Here is a 15,753-nt window from a genome sequence, read left to right on the forward strand (position 1 = left end):
GCACCACGGCATCAGGCGGGCTAGCTCCAACCCAACGCGAGGGCTTTGCCACCCACCCCGTCCGGATTTGGGCCTCGGGAGGTGGGGAGGAGGCCTACGCCTTTAAGAGGCTGGGCAGGAGAGGGGGCGGCTGGCTGGCTGGCGGCGCGTCCCGTGTGCGCTGGGGGATCCTGCGCACTGGAGCTGCGCCCTGCTTGACAGGCTGCGCGCAGACAGCAGCAGCAGCAGCCGCCGCCGCAGCCCAGGGCTCTCGGGCAGCCCGGGATCAGCTGCGGCGCGGCGCGGCGCGGCGGGCGGAGGCTGCTTCCAGCCATGCAGCTCCCCGTGCGCTCCCGGCTGCTGCTCCTGCTCCTGCTGCGGGCCAGCGGGCTGCGGGCCGGGGAGCGGAGCAGCAGCGCCATGGAGGAGATCACCACGGAGAAGGAGGCGGAGGAGAGTCACCGGCAGGACAGCGTGAGCCTCCTGACCTTCATCCTGCTGCTCACCCTCACCATCCTCACCATCTGGCTCTTCAAGCACCGCCGGGTGCGCTTCCTCCACGAGACCGGCCTGGCCATGATCTATGGTGAGCTGGAGCCGGGCTGCTGCTGCTGCCCCCGCCGGTCCAGTGTCTCCCGGGGGGCGGTTCCTGTGATCTCCGCAGCGGTCCGAGCCGGGGGCGGGGAAATGACCCGCGCTGTTGGGGAGGAGCCCCCCTTCTCCTCCTCCCCCTGGTTCCTTTTCACTTTCCTTTCCCCGTGTAAACGCGCCTTCCCGTGAGCTCAGGGACCGCGCCGCTTATAACGAGACGCCGGCTCTAGTACCTAATGCCTCTGACACACTTTCCTCTTGACCTCTGTCTTTATTGCAAGGCCCTTGCGGGGCGATCCGGCTGCGCTTCCCCTTCCCCGGCCTGCCGTGGGGGTAGGGGTGGTGGATTGGAGGGGCAGTTCTAATTTCCCATTAAATGGGCCCAGGCCGTGATTGGGCGGTGTGAGGGAAGCGGAGTAGCCCGGTGTTTCGGTGCCACTCTGCTGAGGTTCAGTCGCGCAGTGATGGAAAGAAAGAAGGAAGGAAGGCGGTGTGGGTGGCGGAGGAAACCATCGTGTGTGTGTTCGTTCGTGTCTGCTCCTTTCTTAAACGTGCTGTTTTATTCTGATGAAGACAGCAGACATCCTCCAAATATGCATGTGGTTGAGTTCTGTTTTTTACACCATGTTGCCTTGTCAAACGGCTAGGAGATCCAGGAATGTGTTTTTAAAAAAATCAAATAAGAGCAAGCTGCCTTTTTGTGGTAAGTGACAAGACCTGTAAACTCCATGTCAGGCCAATAAAGCCCCCTATTGTATAACTTGTCTTTGGTGACAGGTTTTCAGGCAGCTTAGCGTGGAGACTTGCTCTGGATCATAGCGAAGAAGAAAACACCCATTATGCCTGCGAGTTCATATGCGGGGTTTAGTATCTGAGATGAACAGTTTTCCTCCATTATGTATATTTGGGGTAGCTGTGCTCTGTCCCACTTGCATCGTTGTACACTCTAATGCCATAATACAATATGAAAAGGGCTTTGGCTTTTCAACCAATTTCTCTGATATTAGGAAGCTAGATTGCTAAGAGAATTTATTCTATATTTCTTGTACTATATGCACACAGATCATCATCATTACTTTGAAATGTAACTTAAACATTGCTGCCATGGTGAGTATTTCAGAAGATGAAAAGAAACATCATTAAATGTTCATGTGCTCTGTCCTGGTAACTGACTGCCAAAGAGCTGCTATTTTCTTGTCTCTGGCACCCAGTACTTATTGGCTAGCAATTGATTGCAACGAAATTAGATACCAGGAAATGTTTACATAGTGCATCTTAAGCCCTCTTGGTTGAATAGGCAATGAAACAGAGCATGTTCTTTTTAAAAAAAATAAAATAAAAAATCCAGCTGTAGGACAAAAATAAATGACACAACAGAACAGATGTTCACACCTGCACTCTGTGTAGCTGTTAATTCAGATATGCTTAGTCCCACAGTCTGCTATAATTAATGAGTGGTGCAGAGGCCTGCAGGTAAACCTGTGCTGATGGCTTTTACTTACACACACTCACTCTCTCTCTCTCTCTCTTAGAGAACATAATTTTGACCATAAGATGTCATCCATTTAAAAAATGACGTCTGTCTCTGATTGGTAACTATTACTGCTAGTGGAACTTCTTTTCTTTCTTTAGGTAAACCAGCTCTTGCATCATAAACACCTACTTGAAATTTGCATGTGATAAGCACAGATGAGAAATTCTACACAAAGGAAAAATTAACTTTTTCTTCCCGGATGAGTACTAACTTATCCAAAGATCTGATCGCTTGTTAAAGCAGTGGAATTTTCCTCTGCTGATGTTTTTCTTAACCCATCCCAGTCTCTTCTTACTCACTGGTCTCTTGCTGCATTGCTGTGCATTTCATTTTACACACACACTCTCACTCTCTCTCTCTCTCTCTCTGCTGCAAACATAAAGGTTAAAAAGATTGGCGAATTATCTACTAGCATAGTATTACTTAGCACTCAAATAACATTTTGGAGGCATAAAGCACAGTACAAACATTAATTAGAAAGGAAAGATTAGGATCATATCATGCATGTTACTTTGTTACTGCCTTAATGTAGTCATCTTCAGAATTGCTTCAGGTTGGGAGTATTTAAAAACAGCACAGTATTCTAGACTTAAGTGTTTTTTCTTTTCATTGTCTATGAAAGTTTTATGTACACCAAGGGCTTAAAAATACCTATTGATAGTGGTGTGCGTTTACTACATTTCTAAAATACACACACCATTTATTTTATAGGACACCAAGGGTATTTGAATGTATCATTCTTACCTCTTGAGATGCATTTTGACACAAAATGTGAAATACTTCAATTGGAAAAATCTTGGATTTTAATTAAATGCAATAAATTTACTGTAACTTTTAGGCCTTGATACTTAAGATGGTTCCCTAGCTTCTGATCTTTGACAGAAAAGTGAAAATTCTGTATTCATAAATCTCAGGAAATATAGTATTGTAGGCTTTCTTGTTGTGAATGCAAAAATGTCAGGGGAAATGTCAAAACATTTAGTTATTACATGATCCTGGTGCTTGAGGAAAATAGGGCTATTGTTACAATTATTACATGTTTTCAAACAGCAACTCTAAAAAGATTTAATATTTGGAATGCATAGATGAGCCTCTTTGTTCCAAGATTATAATATATGATGTGCTTGCTTTAGAACACCCTCTTGCCATGATACAGCAGACCTCTGGGGAGAAATATTTAAATGAGTTTGCGGGTGTTTTTTTTCCCCCAGATGTTAGTCTTCATGCCAATAAAGCAATGGCAGGGTCTGTCTCACATTATTTAAAAATATTGCAGGCTTCCTATAGAACAAAACAAGCTAGATTTGTTACATTTCTGATATTACATACAGCACACGTGCTATATCAAAGTTACATCATTCGTATAGCAGTTTCTTTCTTCCTTTTGCACAAACATTCTCACAAAGAATGGTGGCTAAGCTGAGAGGCGTTTGGTGAAAGATGATACTTGGGTATTTAAGGAATATAAAACAAAACAGAAGCAAATCTATATATGTATATAAAATTTAATATCTTCTCCTCCATTGTCATGTACTGCTTTGCACACACGGCCATTGGAGAGCTTACAGTCTAGGAAAACAAATATCTAACAAAGAGTTCTGATTCTTACTTGGATTTCTGGGTTTCACTGCAATATAAACATATAATACCAAATGAACCATAAAGATGCATGTGGGTTTTTTTTATCAATCTAGGTTCTAAACAGTGCATAATAGATAATAGTACTATGTGCACTAACTTTCAGTTCAAGACAAGATAGGTTCCCCATCAAATTTAATTTCAGTAAGGAAAGAAGCACTCCGAAGTCCCAGGTGGCTGTACAAGAGTAGTTGCTTATGCTATCTAAGTACATTTATAAAAGAAGCAGATTTGCATTCTCCAACACCGAGTTACTTTTTTACTCATAGGAACACTAACCTCCAGACTGTTGGCCATCATTGCTGGTTATGCTTCAAAGAACAAGTTTGTCCACAAGAGCTGAGTTCTTTGAGGTCTGTATAGAACAGGGTTTCTCAAACTGGGGTCGCTGCTTGTGTAGGGAAAGCCCCTGGCGGGCCGGGCTGGTTTGTTTACCTGCCCCGTCCGCAAGTCCGGCTGATCGTGGCTCCCACTGGCCGCGGATCGCTGGGCCAATGGGAGCTGCTACTGGCCGCGGATTGCGGATCCCATTGGCCCGGAGCAGCGAACCATGGCCAGTGGAAGCCGCGATTGGCCAAACCTGCGGACGGGGCAGGTAAACAAACCAGCCCGGCCCGCCAGGGGCTTTCCCTACACAAGTGGCGACCCCAGTTTGAGAAACCCTGGTATAGAATCCATGTCTGATAAGGCCACTGCTATGCCCAGATTTGCCCTTTTCCCATAACTTTACATTAATCACTGACTTGATTCCAGAATACCAAGCACCATTGTGCAGTCCTACAACACTTATAAATTCCCTGCTCTGTCACAACCACCTCAATGGAAGCTATCACCACTCGTCTATCTGTAATAGGTTCTGATTAAATATGCTCTCTAAAAACATTGTATTATTGAGATATTATTTGAGATTTCATACATCACTCTTCATACTGTAAGCCATATTTTTCATAACCTATTTTCACAGTTGCAGCGTGAACTGCACCTTAGATCCCTTATAGTCCCTCTTGAGCGCAGCCCTTAGATGACAGGCCTGGCTTTCTTAACATCACGCTGGGTGGAACCATGCAGTCCAGTCATTCTTAAAGTGGATCTCTGGGCTGCAGCCCCCCTGCTTACCGACTGCTTTGGTACCTGTCACCCCTTTTCCTCTGGGGACCTGTGTCCAACAAGTTATTAAAGAAACTCAAAAACAGTGTCTTCGAAACAAAGTATTAGTTATTAATTCCTCTGACGGTTCAAAGCATATACAACAAAGGGTGAAAACTATCAAAGGCCTTTATGTGTAGAATTTGCACCATAATCTTTCCTTGCCAGGTTTGGAAAGTTCTCCTCAGCCCAGCTAACTTCCATGTCTGGTTGGGAGAAGCAGATGGTCCTGCTTGCCACCTGCTCTTTCTGTGTCTTGGTGTGTTCCTTGCCAGCCTGTCAGTTCTTGCTGGCTTTCTGAGAAGCCTCTGGCCACTCATTCAACCCCTTCCCTCGTCTAGGCCCAGTGTTCTGCAGTGGTTTATCATTCCCTTTAATCTCTCTCTTTTCAGCCTTGGCAAAACAGCTATGTCACCTGGTGTTGAGGAGTTGCTTCTTCACGGCTATGAACCTAGCTGTTGTGTTTGTTGGGATGTCTTATGCTGTCTTTCCGGCTTGGTTCCTTTACCAGCCCTTTTGATCTAACTCCATAGCAAATAACCCATCGTAAACAAACCCACTGAGACATGTACCGTAATAATAAGGAAATACAAATATTTCCCTATTGTCACACCTGTAATTTATAATCTTATTTAAGATTAAGCAATATGTGTTGAATCCTGGACATCTCCCACAAGTACTGGAGGTCTTTTTTGACAGGCTTTGAAAAATAGTCTAACAATGTGCATTACATTTAATTTCAGATGGCTAATAGATGTTGTTAATCAATTACAGTTCTGCAGTTACACCTGTAATCCTTCTGCCAGGTGGCATGGGCAGCCACAAGGGTTGGGTTCAGTATTTAGGGCAGTGATACTCAGACCTCAGGGGTTCAGGAGCCAAATTAGCGATCAACATTACCCAAAAGAGCCACAGTAGTGTGAATTCATGATTTCATTTACTAGTACTGTATATTCATATTTAAACTGTATGACTCGAAATATTTTATATTATACTTAATGCAAAATGACTAATTATTATTTTACCAACTACAATTGGTTAATAACATAGTAAAAGCATCCTGATTGGTTAAAAACTTAGGTTAATAACAACCACACTGTTTTAATATGTGCTGCAGAGAGATGCAGGTGACCTATTAAAGAGGCACTTGTGGCTCATGCGCCTCAGTCTGAGTATCACTGAGCTAGGGTTTCCTCTTAACAATACAAAACAGAACTGGCTTGAGCTCACACCCAGTGATGTGGGAAAACATAATACCACATCTGGGAGCCTCTAAGAGGCAATAATTCCCCTCTCTTCCACACACGAAGTCTGTGTATAACAAAAGAGAACTTTTAATAAAAGGGAAAGGGAACCAAGCATTAGTTTGGGGAAACACCACAACCACATTCAAAAGCATGTTACCATAAAGAAACCTGACCCCACAGTGCATTGGGCACTGTCCTTTGCCTCAGTTTCTCACCTTGTGGTGGGAAAGTCCGATGAATGAATGTCCCTTTAACACATCACTCCTGTGTCCCTCCGCTGCATCCCATGCACAGTTGGCTGTCCTTGATTAGCCAAGACCTGAGTTTAGAGGTGTGTTTGCAGGGGTTCCCCTCTCCTATCCCGGAAAAGATGGGGGGAGGGGACGTCGAGCAATGTCTCTGTGGTCACTGCATGCCTCTGCAAATGGCTGTTTGCCGCTGCTGCCACTGCTTTTTTCTGCCACAGTTGGTCGCTTGCTACCACCACTTTTCTCTGCTGCCACTGGTCACGTGCTGCTGCTATTGGATGCTCGCTGCCACGTCTGTGATGCTGTGTTCTGAGGTTCTACCGCTGAACCCAGATCTTTAGTGATTTTTGCTCTTTATGATTTCACTGGTTTCAGGGTACCTCACTGCCAGGACAGGCTCTGCATTATCTTTCCTTTCATCATTGTCTAAGACATAGCCCCTTGACCTGCTTGTCAGTGATTCAGCTCTGGTAATCACTGAACAGAAACAATGGATCTCAATTGAGTCTAATTAGCTCTGTCTTTAAACGGTGGAGAGGGGAAGGTCAGATAGTATCTAGGACTCTGGGCAGAGGCCACTCCACCAGGCAGGAACACCTGTGCCCACCCCCACTCGCCTTCACTGGGATGGGGCATCCTTACACCCTGCTTAGCAAGTAAGATTCAGATTAGGGTGACCCCCTCAATCAAGGCTGGCTAAGTGCAGTTCTGCTGCCCTTTACTCTTACAATACTGATAACAACATTTCATAACCCCTGTGCTCAATGCTAAAGTGCTTTGTAGCCCGAAAGTGATCGTTTTGGCGAAGAAGCTCCGTCATGGTATGTATCTAGGCAGAGTTGGGTGTCAATGCAAACATGGTCTGTTCCTGCAGTCTTTCCCCCTGCTCATCACTAGATGTGGTGGAGCTCATGCAGACCCTGCTTACACATCTCTTAAATTATAAGTAGGGCTCCTTGTTTGTTACAGAGGTTGCAGAATTCATGGATTCCATGACTTCCTGCAACCTCCGTGACTTCTGCAGCGGCCAGTGTGGTTGACTCCAGGGCTGCCCAAGCAGCAGTTGATGTGGCTGGCCCTGGGGACTGCGTGAACCGTGGTCCTGGGGCGGCTGGAGCAGCCACTGGTGCCCCGGGGCTCCCCCCCCCCGGCCCAGCAGCTGGTACTGCATGCCCCCTGGGCTCCCCCTCCCCAGTGTACCCCTCCTCCCCCCGATTCAGTCAGGTATTTATGGTATAAATCATGGACAGGTCATGGGCTGGAATTTTTTGTTTGTTGCCCGTCTCCATGACTTTTACTAAAAATAACTGTCATTAAATTGTAGCCTTAATTATAAGCCCTTTGGGGCAGGCGATGCCATTTAGTATATGGTTTGTAAAATGCAGAACACAATTGGGCACTGACCTTTTTGAGGCATCTAGGTGCTAACACAATATAAATGTTCAGTAATCATGTAAGACCCACTTCTTCAGCTGCCCTGCTTGTGGCACTGCTCTTGAAGTCAATGAAAGTACCACGTATGGAGCAGGTACAGAAGCAGGTCCTCCCTGACACAAGCATACAAACTTGTGACAGCAGTTGGGGTGGTGGAAGTTCATTTTTTCTTGACATTGATCTGAATCCTGCATTTGATGCATAGTGACCAATATATTTCTTGATAATGATCACCCTTATAACTTAATTGATCTCTGTTCATATTGTCATCATAAGACATTTATTTGGATTTCTCTTATTGATCGTAGCTATCAAACCCCACTAATGTTGCCTCCTGCGGGGAAAAGTCTCCCTCTGAATCACCTCAAATATCTCTTTTTATATCGTGTGGACCCATCTAGGTAATAAGACCCTTTGCTGTACCGTTATTTGAAAACAACAATCCCCTTGGGAAATGTAAAACAGGAGATTTATTTACTGAGAGTATCAAATGTACAGAAACAACATACAAGAAAAATGGAAACCAATGTCTAATTAACAGATGTGCAAATTTTACCTTCCTGATGTCTGACTGTAGAAAAGAGAAATTTTTCAGTTCTCCAACTGTCACAGATGAATGTGTGTGGCTAAAATTTCAATCTTGGGTTCCTAAAGTTAGGCTCCTAAATCCCTGTTGTAAATGTGAAAGAAGGACTCATTTCTGTTTTCCCACCTCTGTGCTCAGTGTGACAAGATTGACCTTCAGATATGGTGGAAATAACATCTGGAATCTCCATGCTGCTATCAGAATCAATGGGTGTTACAGGTGCTTAACAACCGTGTAAAAAGGCTACGCTTACTTAAATGTTTAAATACAGATTTAGGATTTACAATTTACAGATTTACAACAGGGATTTAGGAGCATAACTTTAGTCAGCCTAGTTTTGAAAACGTGATGCTCTCTTTAGCAACCTGGACCTTCTGCATATTGTTAAGCCACACAATAGAGGGCAACTATATTGCTTGCCCTATAGGAACTGTGATGCTCAGATTTCCAATTGTCCGTCCTCAGAGTTTGCTTTCTGAGCTGAAGGTCAAACCCAGTCACAGGCCAATCCCATGTTTTGAGATAAGATGATTGAGTCCATCGCTGTCACAAGCCTACTTCCCCATTTCCAAACTGTACTGCAGACAGTGTGGAGGAATGCAGCCAGATAGCTATGATAAAATGTCTGTAGAGACCAACTCTGTCACAGCAGGCACTATGGTGACTCTGTTTCATTAGCAATGAGCATAGGGTATTTTGTTTTTGGAAGTTTCTGTTTCAAACAAGGTGTTTGATCAGACTATGCCAAATATTATAACTTTGTTCTCATCTGTGTGTGTGGGGGGGGGAAAGCCTGTACTTAATGAGTTATGTTCTACGTGTCTTTATGAAATTTGTCTTTTCTATATGGGAAGACTCCTTTGGGGAAGTGTTAGAACTGTTAAGAGATCCAATATTCATTTTTAAAGACTGAGTTATCAAACTATTGCTTGTGAAAACACTCCTTGAAAGTGATGACGGGGAAGGGGATCCATTTCATCTGGCTTACACCTACCAGGGCTGGAAAAAGTGACCTTTGAAGTTTAGGAAAGGCTTTAGGCACTTTTTTTTTTTCTTCTTCTTCCAAAAATAGCTATTGATTTCGGTGCCACAAGTTCTGGGTGTCCAACATGAAAGGATCTGAGACTGAGTGGGTGCTCTGCACTTTCTGAAAATCAAGCCACTAAGGTGTCTGGTGTTGGACACCCATAACCACTAGCTGCATTTTAAATCTGTGTCTTGGACTCAGCTCAGTATGCAGAAGGAAATCAAAGCTGCTACAGCATGGGATACAGAACTTGAAATTGGAAAATATATCGGGGTAGCGGTGTACTATAATGCTGTCCTCCGGAGCCAAAAAATCTTATTGCGTTATAGGTGAAACCACTTTATATTGAATTTGCTTTGATCTGCCGGAGTGCGCAGCCCCCCCCCCCGAGCGCTGCTTTACCGTGTTGTATCCGAATTTGTGTTATATCGGGTCACGTTATATCGGGGTAGAGGTGTAGTGGGTATGCAATAGCCATTATAGAGACAAAGTGGGTGTGGCAATATCTCTTTTATTGGACAAACTTCTGTTGGTGACCGAGATAAGCTTTCAAACTACATACCTGAAGAAGAGCTCTGTCTAGCTCAAAAGTGTTTCTCTGTCACTACCTGAAGTTGAAAGATATTACCTCACCCACCTTGTCTCTCTAATGTCCTGGGACCAACACGGCTACAACAACACTTAGCCATTATGTCAATCCTCTTTCTGGTTAATGAGGGCTTTTGTTGCCTTCACACACGGCCTCAGGAATAATATACACTGACGTCCTCTGGAGAATTAGACAAGGAAAAGAAATTGCCTTTGAGAGCAAACTGGATTGATACATAGAATTGTAGTAATGTAGGACTAGATGACATCTCAAGGTTCCTTCTACTCCAGTCTCCAGCACTGAGGCAGAACTAGGTACTATCTAGACCACGGGTCGGCAACCTTTCAGCAATGGTGTGCCGAGTTTTTATTTATTCACTCTCATTTAAGGTTTCACGTGCCAGTAATACATTTTAACGTTTTTAGAAGGTCTCTCTAAGTCTATATTATATAACTAAACTACTGTTGTATATAAAGTAAACAAGGTTTTTAAAATGTGTAAGACGCTTCATTTAAAATTAAATTAAAATGCAGATCTTAGTTTAGTGCAGTGGTTTCTTAACCTGGGGTGCATGCACCCCCTGGGGGTGTGAGATGCCCTTTCTGGGGGTTCCAGACATGCAAGATTTTTTTTTTTTAAGAAGGTAAATCATCAAACACAAACTAAGCACAGGCACATAAGTACAACTGCTCTGTTTAATCAAACCTGTGTATTTATGAACATTATACATTTTTAATGATTACTGTAATATACAAAGTTTTTAAGTTTTTTAAGCTAATTGTAGTGTAATTTTTATAAGGGCTGCAGAGCGCTGGGACCAGGCCAGGAGCAAAGCCCTGGGCTGGCTGCTGGTACCAGCAGGAGGGCTGAGCAGGGCCGGAGGCCTGGACCCCGGCTGGCAGGGGGCTGGGTGACTGGAACCCCAGACCAGCAGCGAGGTGAGCAGGGCCGATGGCTGGTATCCCAGGCTGACAGCAGGCTGAGCGGGGCCAATGGCCGGGACCCTGGCTGGCAGGGGGCCGGCGGCCGGAACCCCAGATCAGCAGTGGGCTGAGCCGCTCAGCCTGCTGCCGGTCTGGGGTTCCAGCTGCCAGCCCTGTTCAGCTGCTCCTAGCTGGGGGTTCTGTTACTCAGGCCGGCAGTGGGCTGAGTTGGGCCAGTGGCCGAGACCCCAGCTGGCAATGGGCCAGTGGCTGGAACTCCAGATCATCAGCGGCCTGAGTGGGGCAGGTGGACAGAACCCCAGACCAGCGGCGGGCTGAGCGGCTCGGCCCACTGCTGGTCTGGGGTTCCGTCTGCCAGCTCCTGCCAGCCGGGGTCCTGGCCGCCGGCCCCACTCAGCCTGTTGCTGGCTGGGGGTTCCGTTCACCCAGGCCAGCAGTGGGCAGAGCGGGGCCAGTGGCTAGGACCTCGGCTGGCAGCAGCGTGCCAGTAAAAATCGGTTTGCATGCCGCCTTTGGCATGCATGCCGCAGGTTGCCGACCCCTGATCTAGACCATCTTTGGCTGGTGTTTGTCCGACTATTCTTAAAAACCTCTGGTGACAGAGATTTCACAACCTCTCTGGGTAATTTGTACCAGTGCTTAACTACCCTTACTGTTAGGAAGCTTTTCCTAATGTCTAACTCTTCCTTGCTGCAATTTAAGCCCATTGCTTCTTGTCCTGTCCTTAGTATATAAGGCGAACAATTTATCACCCTCCTCTTCATTGCGACCTTTTACATACTTGAAAACTGTTATGTCCCCGATCAATGTGCTCTATTCTAGATAAAACAAATGCAGTTTTTTTTCAAATTTTCCTTGTATATTTTCTAGACCTTTTGATAATTTTTGTTGCTCTCATCTGGACTTTCTCCAATTTGTCCACAGCTTTCCTGAAGTGTGGTGGCCAGAACTGGACACAGTACTCCAGCTGAGGCCTTATCAGTGCTGAGCAGAGTGGAAGAATTACTTCTCATGTCTTGGTTAGCATGCTTCTGCTAATATATCCCAGAATTATGTTTGCTATTTTATTTTATTTATTTATTTATTCATTTTTTGCAACAGTATTACATTGTTGACTCATATTTAGTTAGTGATCCACTGTTAACCCCGAGATCCTTTTCCACAATATTCCTTCCTAGACAGTCATTTCCCACTTTGTATTTGTGCATTTGATTATTCCTTCCTAAGTGTAGTACTTTGCATTTGTCCTTTTTGAATTTCATCCTATTTATTTCAGACCATTTCTCCAGTTTGGCAAGATCATTTTAAATTCTAATCATGTCCTTCAAAGCACTTGCAACCCCTCCTAACTTGATATAATCCACGCACTTTATAAGTGTACTCTCTATGCTGTCATTCAAATCATTTATGAAGATATTGAATAGAACCGGATGAGGATTGGTCCCTGTGGGACCCCGCTCGATATGCCCTTCCAGCTTGACTGTGAACCACTGATAACCATTTTCCAACCAGTTGCACCCACTTTATAATAGATTTGTCTAGGCTATATTTCCCTAGGCTGTTTATGAGACGGTCATGTGAAACAGAATCAAAACCTTTACTAAAGTCAAGCTACATCACATCTGCTGCTTTCCCACAAAGGCTTGTTACCCCCACAAAGGCTTGTTACCCCATCAAAGAAGGATATTCGTTTGGTTTGACATGGTCTGTTCTTGACAAATCGATGCTGACTGTTACTTATCACCTTATTGTCTTCTAGGTGCTTACAAATTGATTGTTTGATTATTTGTTCTGTTATCTTTCTGGGTAATGAAGTTAAGATGACAGGTCTATAATTCCTTGGGTTGTCCTTATTCCCCCTTTTATAGACAGGTACTGTATTTGCCCTTTCCAGTCCTCTGGGATCTATCCTCTCCTCCATTAGTTCTCAAAAATAATCGCTAGTTCCTTAAGTATTCTAGGATGTACTTTGTCAGGCCCTGCTGACTTAAGACATCTAATTTATCTAAGTAATTCTTAACTTATTCTTTCCCTTTAGTAGCCTTAGATCCTACTCCATTTTCACTGATGTTCTCTAAGTTAGTCATCCGATCACTGCTAACTCTTTTTGGTGAAAACTGAAACAAAAAGGGCATTTAACACTTCAGCCATTGCCATGTTTTCTGTTGTTGTCTTTCCCTCCTCATTAAGTAACAGGCTTATCCTGTCCTTGGTCTCCCTGTTGCTACTAATTTATTTGTAAAGTGTTTTCTTGTTACCATTTGTGTTCCTAGCTAATTTAATCTTGTTTTGTGTCTTTGCCTTTCTAGTTTTGTCCCTACGTACTTGTGGTGGTGGTGTTTTTAATATTCATACTTCATAATTTGACCTTGTTTCCACTTTTTGAATGACTCTTTTTTTTTTTGAGTTTCTGGTCCTTGAAGAGCTCCTGGTTAAGCCACGGTGGTCTCTTAGATAGAAAATATGGTTTTGTATACATTGGGATAGTTTGCTCTCGTGCCATTAATCTTTCTTAAAAAAACCTGTCAACTCTCCTGAATTCCTTTTTTCCCTTAGACTTGCTTCCCATGGGATCTCACCTACCAGTTCTCTGAGTTTGCTTAAGTCTGTCTTTATTCTACTGTTTTCCCTCCTACCATTCCTTAGAATCATGGACTCATCATTTCATGATTACTTTCAACCAAGCTGCCTTCCACCTTCAAATTCTGAACCAATTCCTCCCTATTTGTCAAAACCAAATCTAGAACAGCCTCTCTCCTAGATGCTTTGTCCACCATCTGTGATAAAAAGTTGTTTCCAGGGCTTCCAAGAACTCGTTGGATAATCTGTGCCCTGCTGTATTATTTTCCGAACAGATGTTTGGGTAGTTGAAGTCCCTCCTCACCACCAAGTCCTCTGTTTTGGATGATTTTGTTAGTTGTTTAAAAAAAGCTTCATCCACCTCTTCTTCCTTGTTAGGTATCCCTACATGACATCACCCACACTTCAAAATCTGAGCTATTGTATGGTGTAGTGTTGTACAAACATCAACAAGCTCTGAGCTATTGTGTGGTCTTCTTTAATCTTTGTAATGAAATCTCTTAGACTGTTCAAGTGAGGCTTTTCATAACCTCCTTCTAGACAAAAAATGTTTCTTAAATCATTTGATTAAAATGCAACTATAATTTGGATTTAATTTGGGGAACCAATGCTGGCTGACTGTCTTGAAGAGAGGGAGATAAAAAGATACTTAGGAGTAGAGAGACAATTTTTACCTTTCTGTGTGGAATTGGTGGAACAAGAACTGGATGCAATATTCCAGTTTCAGTGTCAACAGCTGAAAAAGAACGTTGAAAAATTGGGGACGGTGCAGTGAAGAGCCATAAAAATGATTTAAAGGCTGAAAAATGCCTTGAAGTGAGAGATCAGTCTGTGAGCTCAATCTCTTCAAAAAGAAGTCTGAGAAGTGACTGATTCCTGTGCATAAGAACTTTCTTGTGGGGGGGAAATACCAGGTTCTAAAGAGCTTTTTAATCTAACAGAGACAAGTATAATAAGAATGAATAGCTGGAGGTTGAAGCAGATTTTTACTTGTGGAGGTGATTAACAACTGCAACAAAGTACAAAGGGAAATGATGGATTCCCCATCTCTTGATGTCTTCAAATCAAGACTGGATACCTTTCTGGAAGATGTGCTTTAGTCAACTACTAAGTACTGGCCTCAATATGGGGTTACTGGGTGAAATTCTTTCGCCTGTGTTATACAGGAGTCAGAGTAGATGATCTAATGGTCCCTTCTGGTGTTAAAATCTATGAACATATGAATAAAACAGCTGTCGTGTACCAAAGGTCTTTGTTATTGCAAAACAAAATAGAAACGTGACCTGTTTCTTCTCCTAGGTGAAGAACAAGTGTCCATGTTGCCAGTGGTAAGCCTTCAGACATTATATGTATCAAGGTGTGGTTGCCACTTGTTTTTATGGATGGTAATTGAAATTTAATAGGAATTCTCTTAACCGGCCATGCTGACAAATGTGTAAATAATAACGTACACGCAATCAGATCTCTGTTCTACCGAGTGATGTCATTCATCCCTGTCTGACTTAATTGGAAAGAGCGCATCCAAATTCAGTAGTTAAAGATCTATCTATGGTGGTCCTCTGGCTCCACCTGGAATTTCTGGATGTTTCTTCTATACTAGTATCAGAGGGGTAGCCGTGTTAGTCTGGTTCTGTAGAAGCAGCAAAGAATCCTGTGGCACCTTATAGACTAACAGACGTTTTGCAGCATCTGAAGAAGTGGGTATTCACCCACGAAAGCTCATGCTGCAAAACGTCTGTTAGTCTATAAGGTGCCACAGGATTCTTTGCTGCTTCTTCTATACTATGCACTTTAAAAAATTTTTTTTGGTGATCAGATGATAGGCAGATTGGGGAATCCTAGCACTTCCCAATCGATTTCTTTCTCCATGTAAGCTTTAGGGTGGGGTTTTCAAAAATGCCTAAGTGACTTAGAGGTACAAGTCTTATTGACTTTACAAGTGATCCAGGCACTCTTCAAACTCCCACGCTTAATCTGGATTCTGAGTTTATCAGTCTAACCATATTTAACTAAGAATAAATCTGTGGAGATACAATCTCAAGGAAGAAAAAAAATGTATGGCATCAGTATTGGGAGGATGAGAAACAAATAATTTAGTTTAAGAAGAACATGCATCTTGAGAGTATTTTTATTAATTATGCTAAAAGCTGCTAAATATTTCATACATATCAGACCTTTTCTATCAGGAAATGGGTAATTTAGCTCATACT

General features: G+C 43.5%; 1 protein-coding gene across 4 annotated transcripts in view; it reads left to right on the forward strand.

Moving 5' to 3' along the window:
* Positions 1–239: 239 nt before the first annotated feature.
* SLC9A7 (solute carrier family 9 member A7) overlaps positions 240–15,753 on the forward strand; it is a 123,059-nt gene continuing 107,545 nt past the window's right edge. The window contains exon 1 of one of the 4 annotated variants that reach the window (XM_045004802.1): positions 240–565. In XM_045004802.1, coding sequence (XP_044860737.1) covers positions 313–565 — 253 coding nt within the window. In that variant the 5' untranslated portion in view covers positions 240–312. The remainder of the gene's footprint in view (positions 566–15,753) is intronic. The other 3 variants (XM_045004778.1, XM_045004787.1, XM_045004796.1) reach the window with 3 other exon arrangements.

This window comes from Mauremys mutica, chromosome 1, assembly GCF_020497125.1.
Source record: "Mauremys mutica isolate MM-2020 ecotype Southern chromosome 1, ASM2049712v1, whole genome shotgun sequence".
NCBI classification, from domain to species: domain Eukaryota; kingdom Metazoa; phylum Chordata; order Testudines; family Geoemydidae; genus Mauremys; species Mauremys mutica.